This window comes from Mesoplodon densirostris, chromosome 3 (genome assembly GCF_025265405.1).
Source record: "Mesoplodon densirostris isolate mMesDen1 chromosome 3, mMesDen1 primary haplotype, whole genome shotgun sequence".
Lineage (NCBI taxonomy): Eukaryota > Metazoa > Chordata > Mammalia > Artiodactyla > Ziphiidae > Mesoplodon > Mesoplodon densirostris.
The window spans coordinates 30,048,268-30,066,714 of record NC_082663.1 but is presented as its reverse complement, the minus strand read 5'-3'; the positions used below and the strand labels follow the sequence as shown (position 1 = coordinate 30,066,714).

At 37.2% G+C, this 18,447-nt stretch overlaps 1 protein-coding gene across 1 annotated transcript in view; it reads right to left on the bottom strand.

The window, feature by feature from the left end:
* Positions 1 to 18,447, bottom strand: part of SPEF2 (sperm flagellar 2) — a 164,928-nt gene that overhangs the window by 96,426 nt on the left and 50,055 nt on the right. The window contains exons 10-14 of the mRNA XM_060091629.1: positions 8,136 to 8,355; positions 6,101 to 6,249; positions 4,280 to 4,361; positions 2,858 to 2,919; positions 830 to 933 (exon numbers count right to left, since the gene is read on the bottom strand). Coding sequence (XP_059947612.1) covers positions 830 to 933; positions 2,858 to 2,919; positions 4,280 to 4,361; positions 6,101 to 6,249; positions 8,136 to 8,355 — 617 coding nt within the window. The remainder of the gene's footprint in view (positions 1 to 829; positions 934 to 2,857; positions 2,920 to 4,279; positions 4,362 to 6,100; positions 6,250 to 8,135; positions 8,356 to 18,447) is intronic.

Sequence of the window (18,447 nt, the reverse complement as noted above, 5' to 3'; positions counted from 1 at the left end):
TAAATCTTTAATGAGGCCTCTTAAGAAAACTCTAAAGGGGGAGTCCATTCCAGATGCCTGGCAAAACTTCTCCAAAACCTCCTGTTCTCACATCTCTCGGTGTTAACGCTTCTCAGGCAGCAGAGCTATCCCAAACTACTCACTCACTCGAAGCTCTGCAACACCCTACAACAGGAGCCTTGTTGATTCCTTTTTCCAGCCTGTTCAGCCTCTTTTCTTTATTACACGGATCAACCGAGCACCTATGGATTCTTTTAATTTCTCTCTTTTCTGTATTGTAAAGGAGGGCTGAGGAGAATTCTCTATCCTTAGAAAGGAGGAATTACAATATGATAGCCTACTTAAATTTTTTCTTTACCCTTATTGCATATCATCTCTGTGCTATGCATATATGTGAGTCCTTGCCTGTGCAACCTCTACTTTCTCATGGCCTTCTTACCCTGCACTGCCCAGCCTTTGGGTCGCAGGGGTCACTTCCTCCTCCGGAAACACAAAATGAGGAAGCACACTGGCCCGTGACCACATACTTAGGGTCTCTCTTCTCCAAATCCCTTGGCTTTTCCAAGTATCTAATTTCTCCTTGAATTCCCCATACAGGATAGAACTTAACCTGAATTCACATCTGGGTGAATGAAGTCAAGGTTGGTAAAGGGTGGGGGGAGTGAAATATAGACATGTAAATCACAAAATTTATCTTTATCTTGCTGTGTTTTTTTAGGTAAATTCATTAGATGCTGAAAATAAAAATATTTCTGTATTATTCTTTATACAACTCTATTTGATAAAGAACATATTAAATTGATATAAAAGAGAAAAGTGTGATACATACTTAATAGCATTTACCATGATGCTGACTAGCAACATATCAGATATGCTCTTTCCTTTCTTCAGCAACTTTTCTGATTTTGCACCAAGCTGAGCACGCACAGTGAGCTGTGAAAATAAGCAATGGTAGGGGACAGCTAATTTACAAGTCAGATTCCAAATGTTTGGAGAGAAAATAAATTAAATGGTCGTGTTCTCTGGTGAAGACACTGATCGTTTAGCACAATTTTGGAATCAGCCAAGCGTTTAAGGAAAACGTATGTGCAGATTTCGGGGCTCCTCCTCTGGCTCCCTCCTTTCCAAGATCTTCCTCTTTACTTATCAGCTGCTCTGGCATCCCCAAACTTCACTCTCTAATATCTTAAATCAAAGAGATTAGGGCTTACTTCTTGAGTTCTAACCACTCATGGCACGCAGATGCGGCATGTCCTTTGGGGTAACTTGCATAAGCCTGGCTTTTGCCCACTGAAATTTTCTTCTGTCAATGGTCAAATCCCATATATTTTCTGCCTGGTTTTTGCTGTTTGCTTTTTGGCTGCCTGCTTCAGGCCCTCAGATAATTAGCTTTTGTATTTTGTCCAGCCTTTATATTGTTATCTGTAGGAAGGCTAGTCTAATTAAGCGACTTCATATTCACAGGAACATCCCTAGCGCCTATTCTGAAATAGAGTCAGTCACCAGAGTGAGCATTTTATGAGTCAAATGATACTCTGTCTCCACTGAAAACCCTGCAAAGGCGCCTCCTGTACTCCCAATGTCCTCATCACTGCCTATAAGGCTCTGGCTGGCCGGATTCTCCTCCCTTTCCACTCATCTCTCTAACCTCATCCCTTCTCTCTGCACCACCCCCCTTGCTGGCCAACCACCTTTCTGCTTCAAGACTGTCGTCCAGCTATTCTGACAGCCTGAAATGGTTCCCCAGATCCAGTGGGTGATTCTTTCAATCTGCTTAAATCTCACTCTCTCAAGGTGATCTCCTTACCCTCCTTTTTCTTTTTTGATAGCATCATCACCATCTAATGGTTCATATAATTCATTTATTTGTGTGTTTATGGTGTATTATCTCTTTCCATCTTTTAGAATGTAAACTCCATAAAGTCCAGGAACCCTGACTTTTTTGTTCACTGACATACCTACTCCCCCTTTACAACAATGCATGGAACAAAGTATGCCCTTTGAACTGAATTGAATATGGAATTGGGGGATTTGTAACTCAATAAATGTAAATATAAAAATATACTTAGTATTTCTGCTAATTTACATTTAAAATACACAGAGTAAAAATTATAAGTCCCCCTTTTTCACTTTCTCTAAACCCATTTCTCTCCCCATAGGTCATCACATTTACAGGTTGCTGTATATTCTTCCAAAACTTTTTCTATCTTTAAGCAGTTTTGAAATCTAAAATATTATGAAACTAGTTTCCTTGATGAAACAAACAATAAAAGTAATCAAATATACTTTATTTCATTTTATTTAATAAAATTCCACTTGATTAATCTGACCATTCTATTTGATGATCAAAAATGTTTCCAATATACAGTAAAGCAATACTATATATAGAAATATTAGTTTGCATTAGAAGCAATAGCCTGTAGATTGCTGTAAACATTTTTTCAGGGATTAATAAAAAATTCTGCAGAGTCAACAGTAAGTCTAAGGATAAATTCTGGAACAAAAATCTTTAAAGGTAAAGAAATTGTGAAAGGAAATAAAAGTCATAAATTAAGAGGTAAAGAAAAATACATAAATATAAATTTGGCATAAGTCTAAAATTTTTAAAAGCATGTGTTTACTTTCTTACCTGGCAAAACTGAAAGCAATTTCCACTGCTTTAGATTCAAAGAATATTAAGAATATAAAAAATATCAAGTAAATTCAGGTTTAGCTAATTTTACCATCAGATTTATTTTAAACCAAAGAGGAGTACATTGCTATTTCATTTCATTTGAAGATGAAAATGCTGTGAAAAGGCTATGAATCAAAACACATTTCAATACACTAGTAGCCAGAGTTAGGTTATAGTACTTACTTCAGAGAAAGTATCACTTGCTACGACTTCTTCAGCTTTTGGTGTTTTTCTAGTATTGGTACCTAGCAATAGAAAAAGTGGTAAGAACATACTCTGGTATTTACAGCTAACAACCATGTTAACATTTGACCATCTATGGCTTTGGACATGTGGGTTATTGGATTCAGCTATGCCTGAGATACTCAGAGGAAAGAAGTATAAGCATCAGCACAGCATGGCGTTTACCTTCATTCCACAACGTTAAGTCCTGGCCACTGTGTGGTTTGGTGTTTTCTACTTCCTTCCAGTATGGCTCACTCAGAACAATATCATTAGAAATACTTTAACGTAGTTTGGGTTCTCTTTTCGGAAAACAAGCCAAGATCTCAAGAGAAGTCATTAAGATGTTAATTTGTTACGTTTTTACTTTCCCGGATTATCAAGTTATAGGTAACAAACACTTCTGAAAGTGGAAAACTCTAGAGTCAGAGGGTTTTTTAGTTAAATTCCATGGAAAAAATAAGTTTTCAGAGTCTGTTTATAATTTACTGGACTTCGGTAATAGAATATGTCACAAAATATACTTATGATAGTTTAAAAAATCAATTAAAATTATCTTGTAAGAAACAAATAACTGAAACAAGGGACAAGTTATGTTCTTTTAAAAGATGGGAAACTTGACTGCTCTGGTGGAGTTGCCAACTCATAATAAATGTGCATATTGTCCAAGGGTGTTAGCAAGAATGGTGATGGCACAGAAGGAACCAATTTTATGCTAGAATATGAGGCAACGATTGAATATGGCAAAGCCTTACTGGCACAAATAGAGAAGATATTTAAGATTTAAAATTGTTTTCCTTCAATGGTTCTACCAAGGATCTGAAGGATTAAAGCCCAGATCCCAAGGGAGGTAACATTTCATTGGGTTTAGGAAGCTTGGTTCTGTTTGCTTTGCCCAAGGCTGGGGATAAACAGCTTTATCTAAGGAACCACTGCTCAGGTGGGTGGAAGAGACAGAGCCGCAGACTTCCTCATCACAGTGAACAAAGCAGCAGCATGCAGAGAGCACAGCAGTACTCCCCCCAACTGCATGGGTGAGAAGAAACCAGAAACTACTGTCTCCCTGCAAAGCCAGGAAGAGTGACGATGATTTAGCCTGACTGTTTTCAAAACCACAGCAAAACTGAGCAACTACTTGAAGGGGTGTGAGAAGATTCCTTTGAAATTGTCATCTCTTATCCCCAGTTGTAGACAGTGGTTAGGGACGTCTGGGTTTATCTTGCTGTCTCTGTCACGTGACCATGTAGACAGCCATGCATCCCTCCCCATCTCCCCTTTCTTTCCCTGAAAGCTGGTTTGTGCTCACATCCGTGTGCTCTTAGTGTTCGCCTATCTGTCTCTCTCATGAAAATGATGGATGATTTGTTTTGATATCTTACTTACTAAGTCTGCTTTTATCTTCTGTTTCTGGTAATGCTTCAGCTGAAAATACATTTTGCAGATCCTTTGGGGAGGAAACACACGCGAGCACACATGGAGAGATTTTAACATTGTCATATTTTAATAACATTCTTAATTTTATGTCTATAAGTAGAGTTTAACAACATAGACTATTTTATCTAAAACATTAATGATATTAAGAAAAACTCAGTGAGTTCTGGAAGCAAATAAAGTTTGATAATTGTACTTATAGAAACACATAGTAACCCATGGTATAATCTGTCTTTCAATTTCTATGTAAAATAAAGCAACTGCCATTTTGAAAGTATAATGGGAGCTGAGAAAGAGGTAGAGTTTGTGGAAAACCACCTTAAAAAGAACAGTCTTAGAGGTGTCAGTCCTAGCCAAAAGGGAAATAAAGGAAAAACATGTACATTATCTATCACTGTATTGATTAGAATACAGAGTACCACAACAGAGAAGAAGAGGCAGCCCACCGTGAAGAAAAACTCTCCCAGTTATTTCCAGAATCACGTTTAAGTGGTATTTATTTTGCAGCTCATGCAAATGACCTGGATTAGATTCTCCGCTAATTTATTCAATTTCAGAAACAGGATAAGGCAGGGAAAAGAGTACTGGATTTAGAATCTGGGATTCCAATCACAGCCTAGCCATCAACAAGCCTCTGACCCCAAGCAAATCAACTCATGCTTAGGGTCTCTACTGTCTCCCTTTAAAATGAGCAGGTTGGACCACACCATGATTCTCGGGGGTGGGGGGGCACATTCTCCTAATTCCTGCCCTAGTATCTTTATGTAATAATGTAGCAAGATGCAACACTGACAGAAACGGTAATGCAGGTAAACCGTAAGAGACCTTCCCCTACCAGCCACCTCTCAAAACTGAGATCTACTAGTCTAGATCAGAGGTCTGCAAACTATGGTCCCTGGACCAAAATCGGCTGGCTGGTTTTTTTTTTTTTTTTTTTTTTTTTTCCTTTTTGCGGTATGCAGGCCTCTCACTGTTGTGGCCTCTCCCGTTGCGGAGCACAGGCTCCGGATGCGCAGGCCCAGTGGCCATGGCTCACGGGCCCAGCCGCTCCGCGGCATATGGGATCCTCCCAGACCGGGGCACGAACCCGTATCCCCTGCATCGGCAGGTGGACTCTCAACCACTGCGCCACCAGGGAGGCCCCGGCTGGCTGTTTTTACACAGTCTTTGGGCATCATTCCACAGGATAGCATTGTGAGGACCAAGCCAGGTGCCCCCCTCGCCCTCTGTCTGCTCTTCTCCAGCACCCTCCTTGGCTGCTGCCCAGGACTGGCATCAGGCTGAGTCTACGAGATGGGGACTTGCTGTTGGCCACTGTCAGGCTCTTAGGAGTGGAATTCCATTCTGAGAGCTGGTGACATGGTGAACTCATCCAAAACACTCATACCTCACTCCTCTCCAAGCCCTCACAATTGGGCCCCTCCACCCCTTTACCAGCTTTCCCAGCTGGTGGCTCTTTCCTCAGGAGAATGTCTCCAGCTGATGATAACTGGGCACAAAGCCAGCCCACCACCCTGGATGGCGCACCTAGGCAAACTGATGTGTGTGTATGCATGTGGGGGGTGGAGGGGGGGTTGAAATTTTCTCTCGTTATGTAAGTACCCATGTAATACCCTCGATATTGCTTCTGGGCCCATAAAACTTAAAATATTTAGCCTCTGGACCTTTACAGAAAAGTCTGACAACTTCTGGTCTAGAGGATCTCTTAGATGCCATCCAGTTGGAAATCTCTAATGTACAAGGTGAAGAAAAGAAAACTAAAATCTCACTTGCCTGGCTTTCTTTACTACTCTCTTGCCTAACTGGTAGAGCCTTTTCTTCGGCTGCTTTCTGAAGGGCTCCGCTGATCTTCTCATTGTTGTGAAATGCTTGGATCGCTTCTTGGACGAGAGTGTCAATAGAAAGTACCTGAATAGGAAAGCCTAAAATACAAAAGACAATTTTATTAATAACTTTTCATTTAGGAAATTGACATCATTGTTCTTCTGTGCTGGCTTCACCCTTAGAGTATGCTCTTCAGGGTTCTCCAGCAATGTTTTTTGGATCAAGCTGGTTTTTTTACTATGGCGGTAAAATTCACATAACATAAAATGAACCATTTTAACCATTCTAAAAGATGCAATTTGGTGATATTTAGGTCATTACAATGTTGTCCAATCATCACCACTACCTTTTTCCAGAAAATTTTCATTACCCCAAAGGAAACCCTGTATCCATTAAGCAGTCACTCTCTATCTCCCTACGCTTGCCCCCAACAATTAATTTGCTTTCTGTCCATGGATTGGCCTATTCTAGATGTTTCTTATCCATAGAATCATACAATATGTGGTCTTTTGTGTTCGACCTCTTTCACTTAGTATAATGTTTTCAAAGTCTATCCATAGCACATAGAGAACTTCACTCCTTTTATGGCTGAATAATATTCCATTGTATGGATATATCACATCTTGTTACCAATTCAGCAGGTGATGAACATTTGGATGGTTTCCATCGTTTATCTATTATTAATAGTGCTGCTATGAACATTACTGCATATGGTTTTTTTTGAACACCTCTTTTCAGTCCTTTTGGCTATATACCAGTGGTGGAATTGCTGGGGTCATATGGTAATTTTTTATTTAACTTAATGAGGAATCACCAACTACTTTCCATAGTGGCTACACCATTTTACATTCTCACCAGCAATGTATGAGAGTTCCAACTTCTTTATATCCTCACCAACAATTTTTTTCCAATTTTTAAAAATTATACCCATACTAGAGGGTGTGGAGTGGTATCTCACTGAGCTTTTGTTAGGCTGCCTTTTAAAGAAGTCTATTTAACATCTCAATAATGACTTACTGTTCTCTGCCTTGGACTGTTACAAGACAGACTGGCCTCAGTGAAAATTTTGAGTTTTCCAGTAAAAACTGTAAAAGGTAAGTATTAGTGGAGAAAAACTAATTAAATAGATGGAAAACTATGATTTCACTTCTAACTGAAAGAACTTCTAGATAAAAAGCCAGAAGTTTATTAAAGGGAAAGAATTCAATCAATGTGAAGAGTTAAAACATTTATAATTTTAAGTTGATTTCCTGTCTTTCTTTTTTTAAAATTAATTAATTAATTTATTTTTGGCTGTGTTGGGTCTTCGTTGCTGTGTGCGGGCTTTCTCTAGTTGCCGCGAGCAGGGGCTACGCTTTTTTGCGGTTCCCGGGCTTCTCATTGCAGTGGCTTCTCTTGTTGCAGAGCATGGGCTCTAGGCACGTGGACTTCAGTAGTTGTGGCTCGTGGGCTCAGTGGTTGTGGCTCACAGGCTCTAGAGTGCAGGCTCAGTAGTTGTGGCACATGGGCTTGGTTGCTCCACAGCATGTGGGACCTTCCCAGACCAGGGCTCGAACCTGTGTCCCCTGCATTGGTAGGCGGATTCTTAACCACTGCGCCACCAGGGAAGTCATGATTTCTTGTCTATTTGTGACAAGTTATTACCTTCCTACTTCATCTATTGGTAAAGTAAAATCTATGATGAAAGTTTAAGTAAAGTTTAAGACATTATTCTTCTTTATATTGTGCATCATAATTATATAGCAAGCTCATATATCCAGGTTTCCCTGGGACAGTCCCACTTTATGACTCTCTACTCCTAAAAGTGTCTGACTTGGACAATAAATTATGTGATCACCCTATTACAAAATTCTTGATGACAGAATTTCCCAATATATTTGCAGATTCTCATGTATGTTTTCTACAGACATAGACATTTGCAGCTACAGTCATTGTAAATAGAATCCAATAAAGGAAAAAAACATAAATAAGAAAGAAATTTTACTTTTCTCTAGAGACTTTAGAGCAGTAGTTTTTCCACTAAATGTTTTCCCCAACACGCATCCTTTTATAACACATGAAGGTAACTCAGGTACTGTTGATTCAACTTGAGAAGGAAGAGATCTTTCAATTAGTCTGTGAATCACATGGCCCAATATGCAATTGTTTGAGGGTGGTAAATTATCAACCATTTCTTCTGGTAACGCCCATTCTCCAACCATGTTCTGCAAAAATAATAATGAAACAAACAAAACAGAAATATTCTTAAAAGTGGAATTTAAGTATGTAGGAAACATGAAAATTGAAAGTAAATACAAATTATAGCAAACAAAAGTGAATCAATACTTTAAATAGTTACATTACATAAATGAGTAATAACATGAATAATACTTTCATATTAGACAGTGAAAAATGAGCTTCCCATATAAAAGTAAAAGAAAAAAAGCCTCTAAAGTACTTAACAGTTTATGAAAGTAGGCATATTGAGTTGAAACAAATTGTAATGCAAGCTGAGCATTAAGACACTTAAATTGATATTATCGGTAGAGAGATAAAAGACAGTAAGAGTTATTCGGCTACGCTATGCAAGTACTAAGCTTAGTTTTACATATTTTAAAGTAAGATAGATAAAAGAGAATTTTCATGCCCAATATGTTGTCCTCTCAGTTTACTATGTTCGACTTCCATTTTTTTTTACATCTTCATTGGAGTATAATTGCCTTACAATGTTGTGTTAGTTTCTGCTGTATAACACAGTGAATCAGCTATACCTATACATATATCCCCATATCCCCTCCCTCTTGTGACTCCCTCCCACCCTCCGTATCCCACCCCTCTAGGTGGTCACAAAGCATGGAGCTGATCTCCCTGTGCTATGCGGCTGCTTCCCACTATCTATTTTACATTTGGTAGTGTATATATGTCAATGCTACTCTCTCACTTCGTCTCAGATTACCCTTCCCCTTCCCCATGTCCTCAGGTCCATTCTCTACATATTACTCACCATAAAAAGAAACAAAATTGAGTTATTTGTAGTGAGGTGGATGGACCTAGAGTCTGTCATACAGAGTGAAGTAAGTCAGAAAGAGAAAAACAAATACCATATGTTAACACATATATATGGAATCTAAAAAAAAAAAAAAATGGTTCTGAAGAACCCAGAGGCAGGACAGGAATAACGACTTCCAATTTTTTCAAGTTTCTTGCTTAAATGATCAAACAATTAGAGGGAAAGAAAAACAAAAACAAAAACAAAAATTGTACAGTCCACATTCTCTGAACTCTGTATAATAAAACTAGAAATCAATTTTAATTCAATTTTAAGAGTTAAAAACAGTCTTTTTGAGTGATTCTTAGATTAAAGAATAAATTAAAACTATAAATGTCTATGAACAACAGTTTAAAACAAAACATTAAAAATAAAAGATTGATTAAAAAATATGAGATGGGAATCAAACTGTACTCAGAGAAAAATTCATAGTCCCTTAGCCTAAAATAAAAAAGAAGGAAAAAAAATGAACTAAGCATGAAAATAGGAAAAGACAATTTAAAAATAACCAAAAAGGAACAAGGAGGAAGAAACTCATGATAATGGAAGTTGACAGAGAGCAAAACTATTGAGATACTTTTTACTGATATATTTCTAGAACTTACCCATATTAATCATAATGAAATTGCTACCAGTTCTGAGCAAAGGTGAAGAATAGCAAGTATCAATTTTGTAACATAGGAATGAAGTTAACAACAGATTTTAAGGAGACTTAAAAATCCTTAAGAAAATGTTATGTACAACTCTACCATAATAAATTTGAATTTATTAATGTATGGTAAAAATGATATTTTAAGAAAGTACAAAAGATCAAAGTTAATTTAAATGGAATATTTGTAAAGGTGAAAACCATGAAAGAAATGAAAACATTGTCAAAGAACTATACCTAGCAAATGCGACGACACTGATGGTTAACAGAAAAAAACAGAAAATTTTTCATTCCTTAATTAAATAGAAGTTTAAATGTTATTTAAAGTCTTCTGAAATATGGAAGAAGATAGAAAGCTTTCCAGTTTACTTGGCAAGACTAACAAAACACTGATACCAAAAAAGTGTCGAAGATAATTGACAAAGACAGCATCCAAAAAGAAAATGACAAGTCAATCTCATTTGGAAATATATCACAAGAATCACGCATACAATAATGACAAAATCAGTCTATATTAAGGTAAAATAATTATATTAATTGACATTTATTACACACTCAATACATCCCATATATTGCTGTTTTCAGGAATTATCTCAAATGATTCTCACACAACTCTCACATAAGTATTATTATCTTGCCAATTTTTCAGCAGAAAACCCTGAGAATTACAGAGGCTGTTACTTGTTCATGGTCACAGTAAATAGTGATGGCAGAGCCTAAATTAGGACCCAGGCAGGCAGATTCCAGAACATATGCTCATAACATCTATACTATATTGAAGTTGTCTCACCATGACTGAATAAGAGTTATTTCATGAATACAAGGAAGGGTAAATATTAGGAAACTTATTATTATATCACATTAATAGGTTAAAATAAAAAAATACAAATATATGATAATTTTGACCAAGAAGCATCTGATAAAATTCAGAATGCATTTCTAATGAGAAAAAATTTAAGCAAATCTCTTAATATGTTCTGAATCAAAGATGATTTCCCTAACATTTTTACATATCTTACCAATATGTAATGGTGAACCAAAATGAACAACACATTTTTCCATTAAAGGCAGGAGCAAGAAAAAGATGCTCATCATTTACATTAATAGTCACACTATTCTGGAAGTTCTAGCCAATGCAAATAAGATAAAGAAAGAAATAGCAAATGAACATATCTACCAAACAGAAACAGACTCACAGACATAGAGAACAGACTTGTGGTTGCCAAGGGGGAGGGGAGGTGGGAGAGGGAAGGATTGGGAGTTTGGAATTAGCAGATGCAAACTATTATATATAGGATGGATTAACAACAAGGTCCTACTACTGTATAGCACAGGGAAATATATTCAATATCCTGTAATAAACAATAATGGAAAAGGATAGGAAAAAGAATGTATATATATACATGTATAACTGAATCACTTTGCTGTGCAGCAGAAATTTACACAGCATTGTAGATCAACTATACTTCAACAAAATTAAAAAAAAAAAAAGAAAAAAAAAGAAGTAGCAGTGTTCCTAGAAGTAGCAGTTGAGTTCCTGGTGCAGAGGTAGCTGCTGCAACCTGAACCTCTAGTGCTCCGTGGTGGTGACAGTTTTCTCATCAGAACTTGTTGTGATGGTTCTGATAATTTTCCTTAGAAGTTTAACCTTGAGCCTGGTTCTTGAATCTACCTACTGATTCACTAAACTACCCAACATATTTTGAATGTGTTTTCTACTTACTCAGCATAAGTCAACTTTTTACCTTGCAATTAGAAACTTTGACAAAAAATCACTGGAATTGACAAGAAATAAAGAGAGAGCCTATATATAAACAGCCTCATATTTCTACTGAGGAGTATAAGAAAAATGACTTGAATAAAGGGAAAGTCAAGAAGGTCCAATATTATAAGCCATTTAATTCTTCTCCAAATTAATCTGACTTAATGAAATGAAACAAAAGTGCTAGTGTCACTTTTGTTTTCCTTCAGGATGATAACCAAAATGGTTCTAAAGTTGAAGCAGAAAAAGAATTGTAACAGATAAAAACATTCACTTAAAAACTGAAAAAGAAAAGTAATATGGGAGTGTTGCCTAACCAGATATTAAAGCACTTATTAAGAACAAAGTAATGAAAAGAAAGATTTGCAGAAACGGGGTATTCGGTGCACAAAAATATAAATTCTAGAAACAGATCTAAGTGTGTGTAAGAATTTAGTACCTACTGAGATTTATATGTCACACTAGCAGACAAAAAATTAGATTATTTTACAACTAGTATTATCTGGTTTGGTGCCTGAATTTATGATATGAAAACACAAGAGATAAAGAAATACTTTTTGAAACAAATAAACAAAGAAGTATTCATAATAGGTTTTTCTTTTAAATTGGTAGAATTTATTAGTATATACATATATTTGTCACTTCTATACCAACTACCCTTTATTTTTAAAATTTATTTTGTTTTAGTTTAATGCCTTTGGTTTTTCTAACAACTCTGTGCATAATAATTACATGCATTATTCAAAATTAGGTAAATACTGAATTGATTTGCATAATTATTGATTATTATGATTGATACTTGTTTCTGCTTTCATTCATTGGAATCATTTATACTTCTAATTAGGCAAGTGATAGCTATTCTATGTAATGTGACAATCAGAAAATAACCAAATAAAAAATGGAAACGAGAGAAACTGTGCTATTTTAAAATTATGAAGGCTATAAGTCCAAGGTCAAGTTTAAGTGGAAAGTTTTGAATGTTCTAATGATTTTTGTGCTATGCAGTCATTTAATTCATTCTGAAGGACTTAAATCAGATGACCTGGGTTCCCATAATAGTTCTCCTACTTACTCATTTTGCACCCTTGTCAATTCCCTCATCTTTGTATGATAACGATATCTATCTCACAGGGTTGTTGTAAAGACTGAGTGAAAGGCTTGTGTAAGTAGCCTATGTGACCACTGACTTTAAATGCTTAACTAGAAGTTCTCAGGCTGCTGCTGCAGGCACATAGTAGTGCTCTAAAGGAGGGGTGACAGCAGTCACATTTCTGCCCAAAGAGAAACCACGTCCAGCTTGTGCAACAATCAGAAAGGCGTGCTTCCTCACAAAGGGGTCAGAAGAAAGCCCTATTCTATCACTGATTAGTTGTAGAATGTGGCCAAACACAATGGGATAGAATGTTGACTGTGAAGAGAACTGAATGCTGAGGTCAGAGAAAGGACTGAAGCCTGACCAGTGGAGATGGACAAATCGAGCATTTGGTAGAACACATTTTACAGTATCACCTTAAAGATACAGTTGTGAAATTCCTAATAAGACTAAAAATAAAGGATAAGTAAAGGGAAACATGTCAGGTTGGAACAAGAACATGATGAGGGAAAAGGAGGTCAGGAGAACTGAAAAAAGAAGGAAATTAGACCAGAATAAAAATGACTAGTTTAACGACAATGAGCTAAAGAGATTTTACTAGTTCATTAGTGAACAGGAACCACAAATTTTTACCAGATCCTTATTTTATATGTTTGTTATATATAATTACATTAATTTTATGATAAAATTACATAAAATTATAAAATAAAGTATATAATTCTTATTCCTTCAGGTATTATTATAAACTGACATCTGACTATTAGTTTCAAGACTTCAATGCCCAGAGTGGGCAACACCAGGTGTTGTATCAGCTGATAGTAAGTATCACCTGGTACAAACTATTGGTTTACTAAGACACTTTTTCTGTGTAGATGTGTTCCATGATACCAGCCCTTGATTACTATAAACTGTCATGCACATATAACAAATAACTATTATCTCTTTATTTTAATATTAATATTTTTATTATACCTGCATAAATATCATCTGTATGCATTTTTGAGGAGGTATAAGATCCACCATCACCTAGAGTCCACCTGTCTTTGTGAATTCTTGTCTACCTACATACAGAAATCATGAAATACAACAGAGAGTAAACAGCTTCTGCCTTTGGTCACAACCTGTTCACCAGTACTGTTTTTTATTAATTTACCAACATTGAATTTTCTGGAAACTGAATCCTGAATCCTTGAGACCATGGTATCCACCTATTCTTCCCATCTTCACAGACTACATGGACCTAACACTGTTTTCCAAGCTGGATCCAATACACTCACATGCTTCCCTGTATTCTGTTGTAGGTACTGCATGGTTACCCAGACTTCCCACTCTGGTTACTTCCACCCTGTCAAATCCTTTTTGTTTCCTGTGACCTAATGTGTCAGTACCCTTGGCCCTCTTGTTAGTAATCATGGCTAAAAGCATCATGAGTATTTAAAGACAGCATCAGCTCGGAACCAATGTGCTTGAATGTGGGCTGAAGTGCACACTTCAAGGGCAAGCCTAAGATTGTCCATGTGTTCAGTCCACTAGATTCCTCCTTGCCTGTAACATTGCCCAAGTGGTTGGATAATGATGCTGGTGGAGCTGCGTGGTTTTTGCAACAGATTCTGATTATTTCCCTGCACATGATTATCCCTGGACCAAAGCAAATGCATCTCATTCTTATTTCTTGCCACTTCTAAAGATTCAAATTGGAAATACAGCTTTCTGATCTACCCTTTAAAGAGGGGAAGATGTGGTTCACTTTGACCAACTTACATAAACAGAATCTGGGTCTTGGGAGATATTCACTAGTCCATAAAGTCTGAGTGTCACTAGCACAACATTCAGTAAAAAACATTGGGCTATGTCAGTGATATTTAGCAGTGATATTCAAATGTGGCTTTTGGAGAGTGGTGGTACAAATTTGAAAGTACACATGATCCAGTGTTTGTCCACATAGATTGCTAGAATTTATCAACATCTGCATGGCCTGAAGTACCCCAGATATTCCCAGTTTGGTAGGCTCCAAGTGTTTCACAATTCAATTACTGATGCATTTGGAAAAACAGGACAAATGCCTTTTCTCCTAAGACAGAGAAAGAACCTCCTAGGGGATAAAACACACTGTTTTTGACACTTGCTAGTTTCCTTGAGCTTTCCTGAAATGCAATCTTCTTACTTATAGATGAAAAAACCCAACAACAGACAGATTATACTGACGCAATGGCCAAAGTACTTAGGGTGAAAGCTTCTGATAAACCGACTTCAAGAAACAACACAGGTAGCAACTCCACAAATCAAGGCTATGCCCCTTTTAGAGTACAGCTTACCAAGACATTGGAGCTACCTTAATTCTGCATTTCCCATGGCTGGCTTTCTCTTGGCACAGCACTCTTCAGGCAGTGAGGAAGAGATGACCCTTCATGATACCTGAAATAAAACTAAGGCTTGTAGTAGCAGCCTCAGGGGTTGTTGTAGCTATCACCAATCCTCAAGTTCCAGGGGACATTTTACTTATATTCATCATGATGGACTTCTCTCTAGCCATTCAAGGTTTCTGGGTCAACCACTTCACCCAACGTCTCCATTATTTATTGGTCTGAACCCCTGTGAGGGTACCTCAACCTGCCCAGCTTCTCTTGTTGCATAATTTCCACTTGTACTGCATCTTGTAAGACATTTTTTTTTAACCAGGTCCTTCCATAAAAAATACATTTTTGCATTGTTACCTAGTATTTGTATACAGGTATATATAGAACAGAAAAGAAAAAGTTTTATGAAATGCTCATCCTTACTACCTGGTAATGTGCTTTATTTTCTATTATATTGCATCGCATTGTATTTCTCTTATTTTGTTGTGTTTTCATTTTTTTTAATAAATAACGGTAGTGATCCATAAGTTAATTTCATAATCTAGTCTCAATCCATTGTTTGAAAAATAAAAAATAAAGGATCTTTTATTCGACAAGACATCAGGAATCTTCAGTTCTGATTTCATGTCTTTAAGTACCACCTTGGATTCATCTCTTAGATATTTGCAAAAAGGAAGAGTAAATATTTAACTTTATACTAACGATGACTCAAACCAGAGAGGTACAGAGTAGATATTTACTTATCAAATACATTTAAAAATAATTGGTAATAATTAAAGATCCAGCTCATATTTTTAGATCTTATTTTGTGTGATTTAGATCTTAGTTTAGCTTGCTTATTTTATAGTATCTTAGAAAATAGTTCTTTGTACAATTCCTGTTTTTAAAAGTTTTTCATAATGTAAATCTTTAAAAAACTATTACCAATTATTTTTATTACTCAAAATGAAATAAAAATTTCAGGCCTGTTGGAAAACAGACCAACTAATAGCTAAATTGTATCCAAAGGAAAAGTTTTCTTGAGTGGGAGATGAGGGGATTTGTTAACTCAAGACCAAATGCCTTGGGCAGGAAATGATGTCTTAACCAGGTACATTTGCCCAATTGTCCACTTATAATATTTAAATTCACTGGAAAATCTACATATTTCTCTTTAAAGTTTTTGGGACATACTCAAGGTGATATCTTTAGCAGTTACTGAAAAATTCTGATGAGGCAGGTGACTCTTAGTTAGGACACCCAAAATACTTCCTGAACTTAGTTTTGTCTACATGCTTGAAATTAAATGAAATCATGGAGAAAATACAAAGATAGGGAGAGAGTACAAGTATAAGCTCACAGTTCATAGGATTAGGTCAGTTTTGAGTTAATACCTTTAAACCAACTGACATCTACTCATATTTCACAATTCAGTTGAAACTCATCCCTTCTAATGGGCCCCCCATAACCTCCGTGTTTATCCATACTTAATATCATGCTCTGGAATGGTTTTTCTCTCATCTCCACTAAATTGTGAACACCAAGAGGGAAGGATCTCTATCTTAATCAACTTTATATCCCTAGTTCCAAGAACAGTGCTGGAACATAATAGGTGTTCAATATACATTGACTGACTGACTGAATGAAATAATCAATTAGCCGTATAGGCTCAACATATGTGAAAAGAATAAATGAGTAAATGCATGGATATTGCATTTTATTAATTTTGATTAAATACAAAGATGACTTAGTTCTCCAAATAAGATAGGCACAACCCAACCTAAAATCTAAGAACAAGATCAGAAAGTGTCATCTTCACAGATATAAGTTAGCAAGAATCCACACACTATGTATGAAATTAGCTAACCCTGGAAGCATTTCTAGAAGTAACAGCTTGTAGTATGATTTTGAAAGAGCTTCTCTATTAAATCAAGCCATCCTTTTTTATGGCAGCAGAAAGCATATCAGTTAAAATGTACTAAATTATGAATAATTTATAAATTGGGACTTGTAAGAAGTTCTGCCAGAGATTTTAACAGGGTCCAGAGGGGGTAAGAAGCAGGCTGGGTGAATGGATAGGTAAGGTCTGCTCTATGGCAAGCTGTTATGACCTGGTTACTTTCATATTCCTAACTGGATATTTGTCTTGGGTCTCCTAAACTACACTGACCCAAAGGTGTACCACATGACTGGCAGATAATAAAAATAAGCTGCGAAAATTTCAGCTCTGTTTGTGGCAATTACCCAGGGCCTCCTTACTTAACTTCCAAGCTTTTCATCTGAGTCCTGGCCTGTTCCAGTACTGCCTACCTTCCAACCTGCTGGCTTCATTTCCACTTTCTAGTCTGTTTCTTACCCAGTCTCAGCTTTGATCATTGACTTGCTCAAAGGACTTGGCTTGATCCCACCTCTGCCTCTTACCGTTTATGGCTACTTCAGGTAAATTATCTTGACCACTTTTATTCCAGCTCTAACAACCCAACCCTTGGCACTAGCTCTCATGGTTGACATTCTGTTGGGGTCTGTCCTGTCTCTTACCAGAAGGAATCAGATATAGAAGCACATCTATTATTATGGCAACATGGAAAGTCTAGTGGCTATATTCCAGTTCCTGTGCTTGGGGAATTTGGCACTCAGGAAAAAACCAAACTTCACAGGGAAGTACTGAGGTAAACCTTTGTAGCTTTTGGAGCCTCTGTTCTTTGCCTTCTCTTCCTAGGCTCTTTGTCCTCCAACCACCCAAAAACCCTGAGAGAATCTGGAGGAACTGCTTAAATTTGTAATTCAGCTGTTAAAATTCATCACAATTATCCATGGTTCTCAGGAGAAGAAGAAAGGATGGTTGGATATCTTGCCTGATGGGGAGTTCAGCTCATGTAACCTGGCAGCCCTAGAGGGCTTCTTGACCACTGCGTGGGACCTGTTTGACAGGCAGGTTCCTATCAAAGATTGGCAAGATTGATGGAAAGATGGATGCTGCCCTCTCCTGCCTCTGACAAGGAGGAAGGGAGGACAGGGAGTTAGCTGATGTGCAACTCAATCCTGACCTCTTATCGAAGAATTGTCATGGAACGGGCTCTCGATCGGGACTCATTTCCAAGAAGCCCTCAGAACAACTTGAAAAGATGAGATGACCCTGCTGAGTGAGTTTGGCAGTCTTTCCAAGTCACCTGACCTCCAGTCAGGTCAGAATATGGTCAGCTGCCTGGCCACACCTTCCTGTCAGGCAATTTGGCCTTCAGCTTCCAGAGAAGGCAGGGGCATGGTGATGTACAGTTCTCACTGACATTGGCATGGTAGATGCATCTGCAGAGAGGAGACATGCCTCTGCACTAGAGTGCTGAGTGTGGACCACATCTTATCTATGGCCAGGAAGTGCAAGCGTCGCCCATGGTAATGAGGGAAAGGCAGATGTTATCACTACTTCA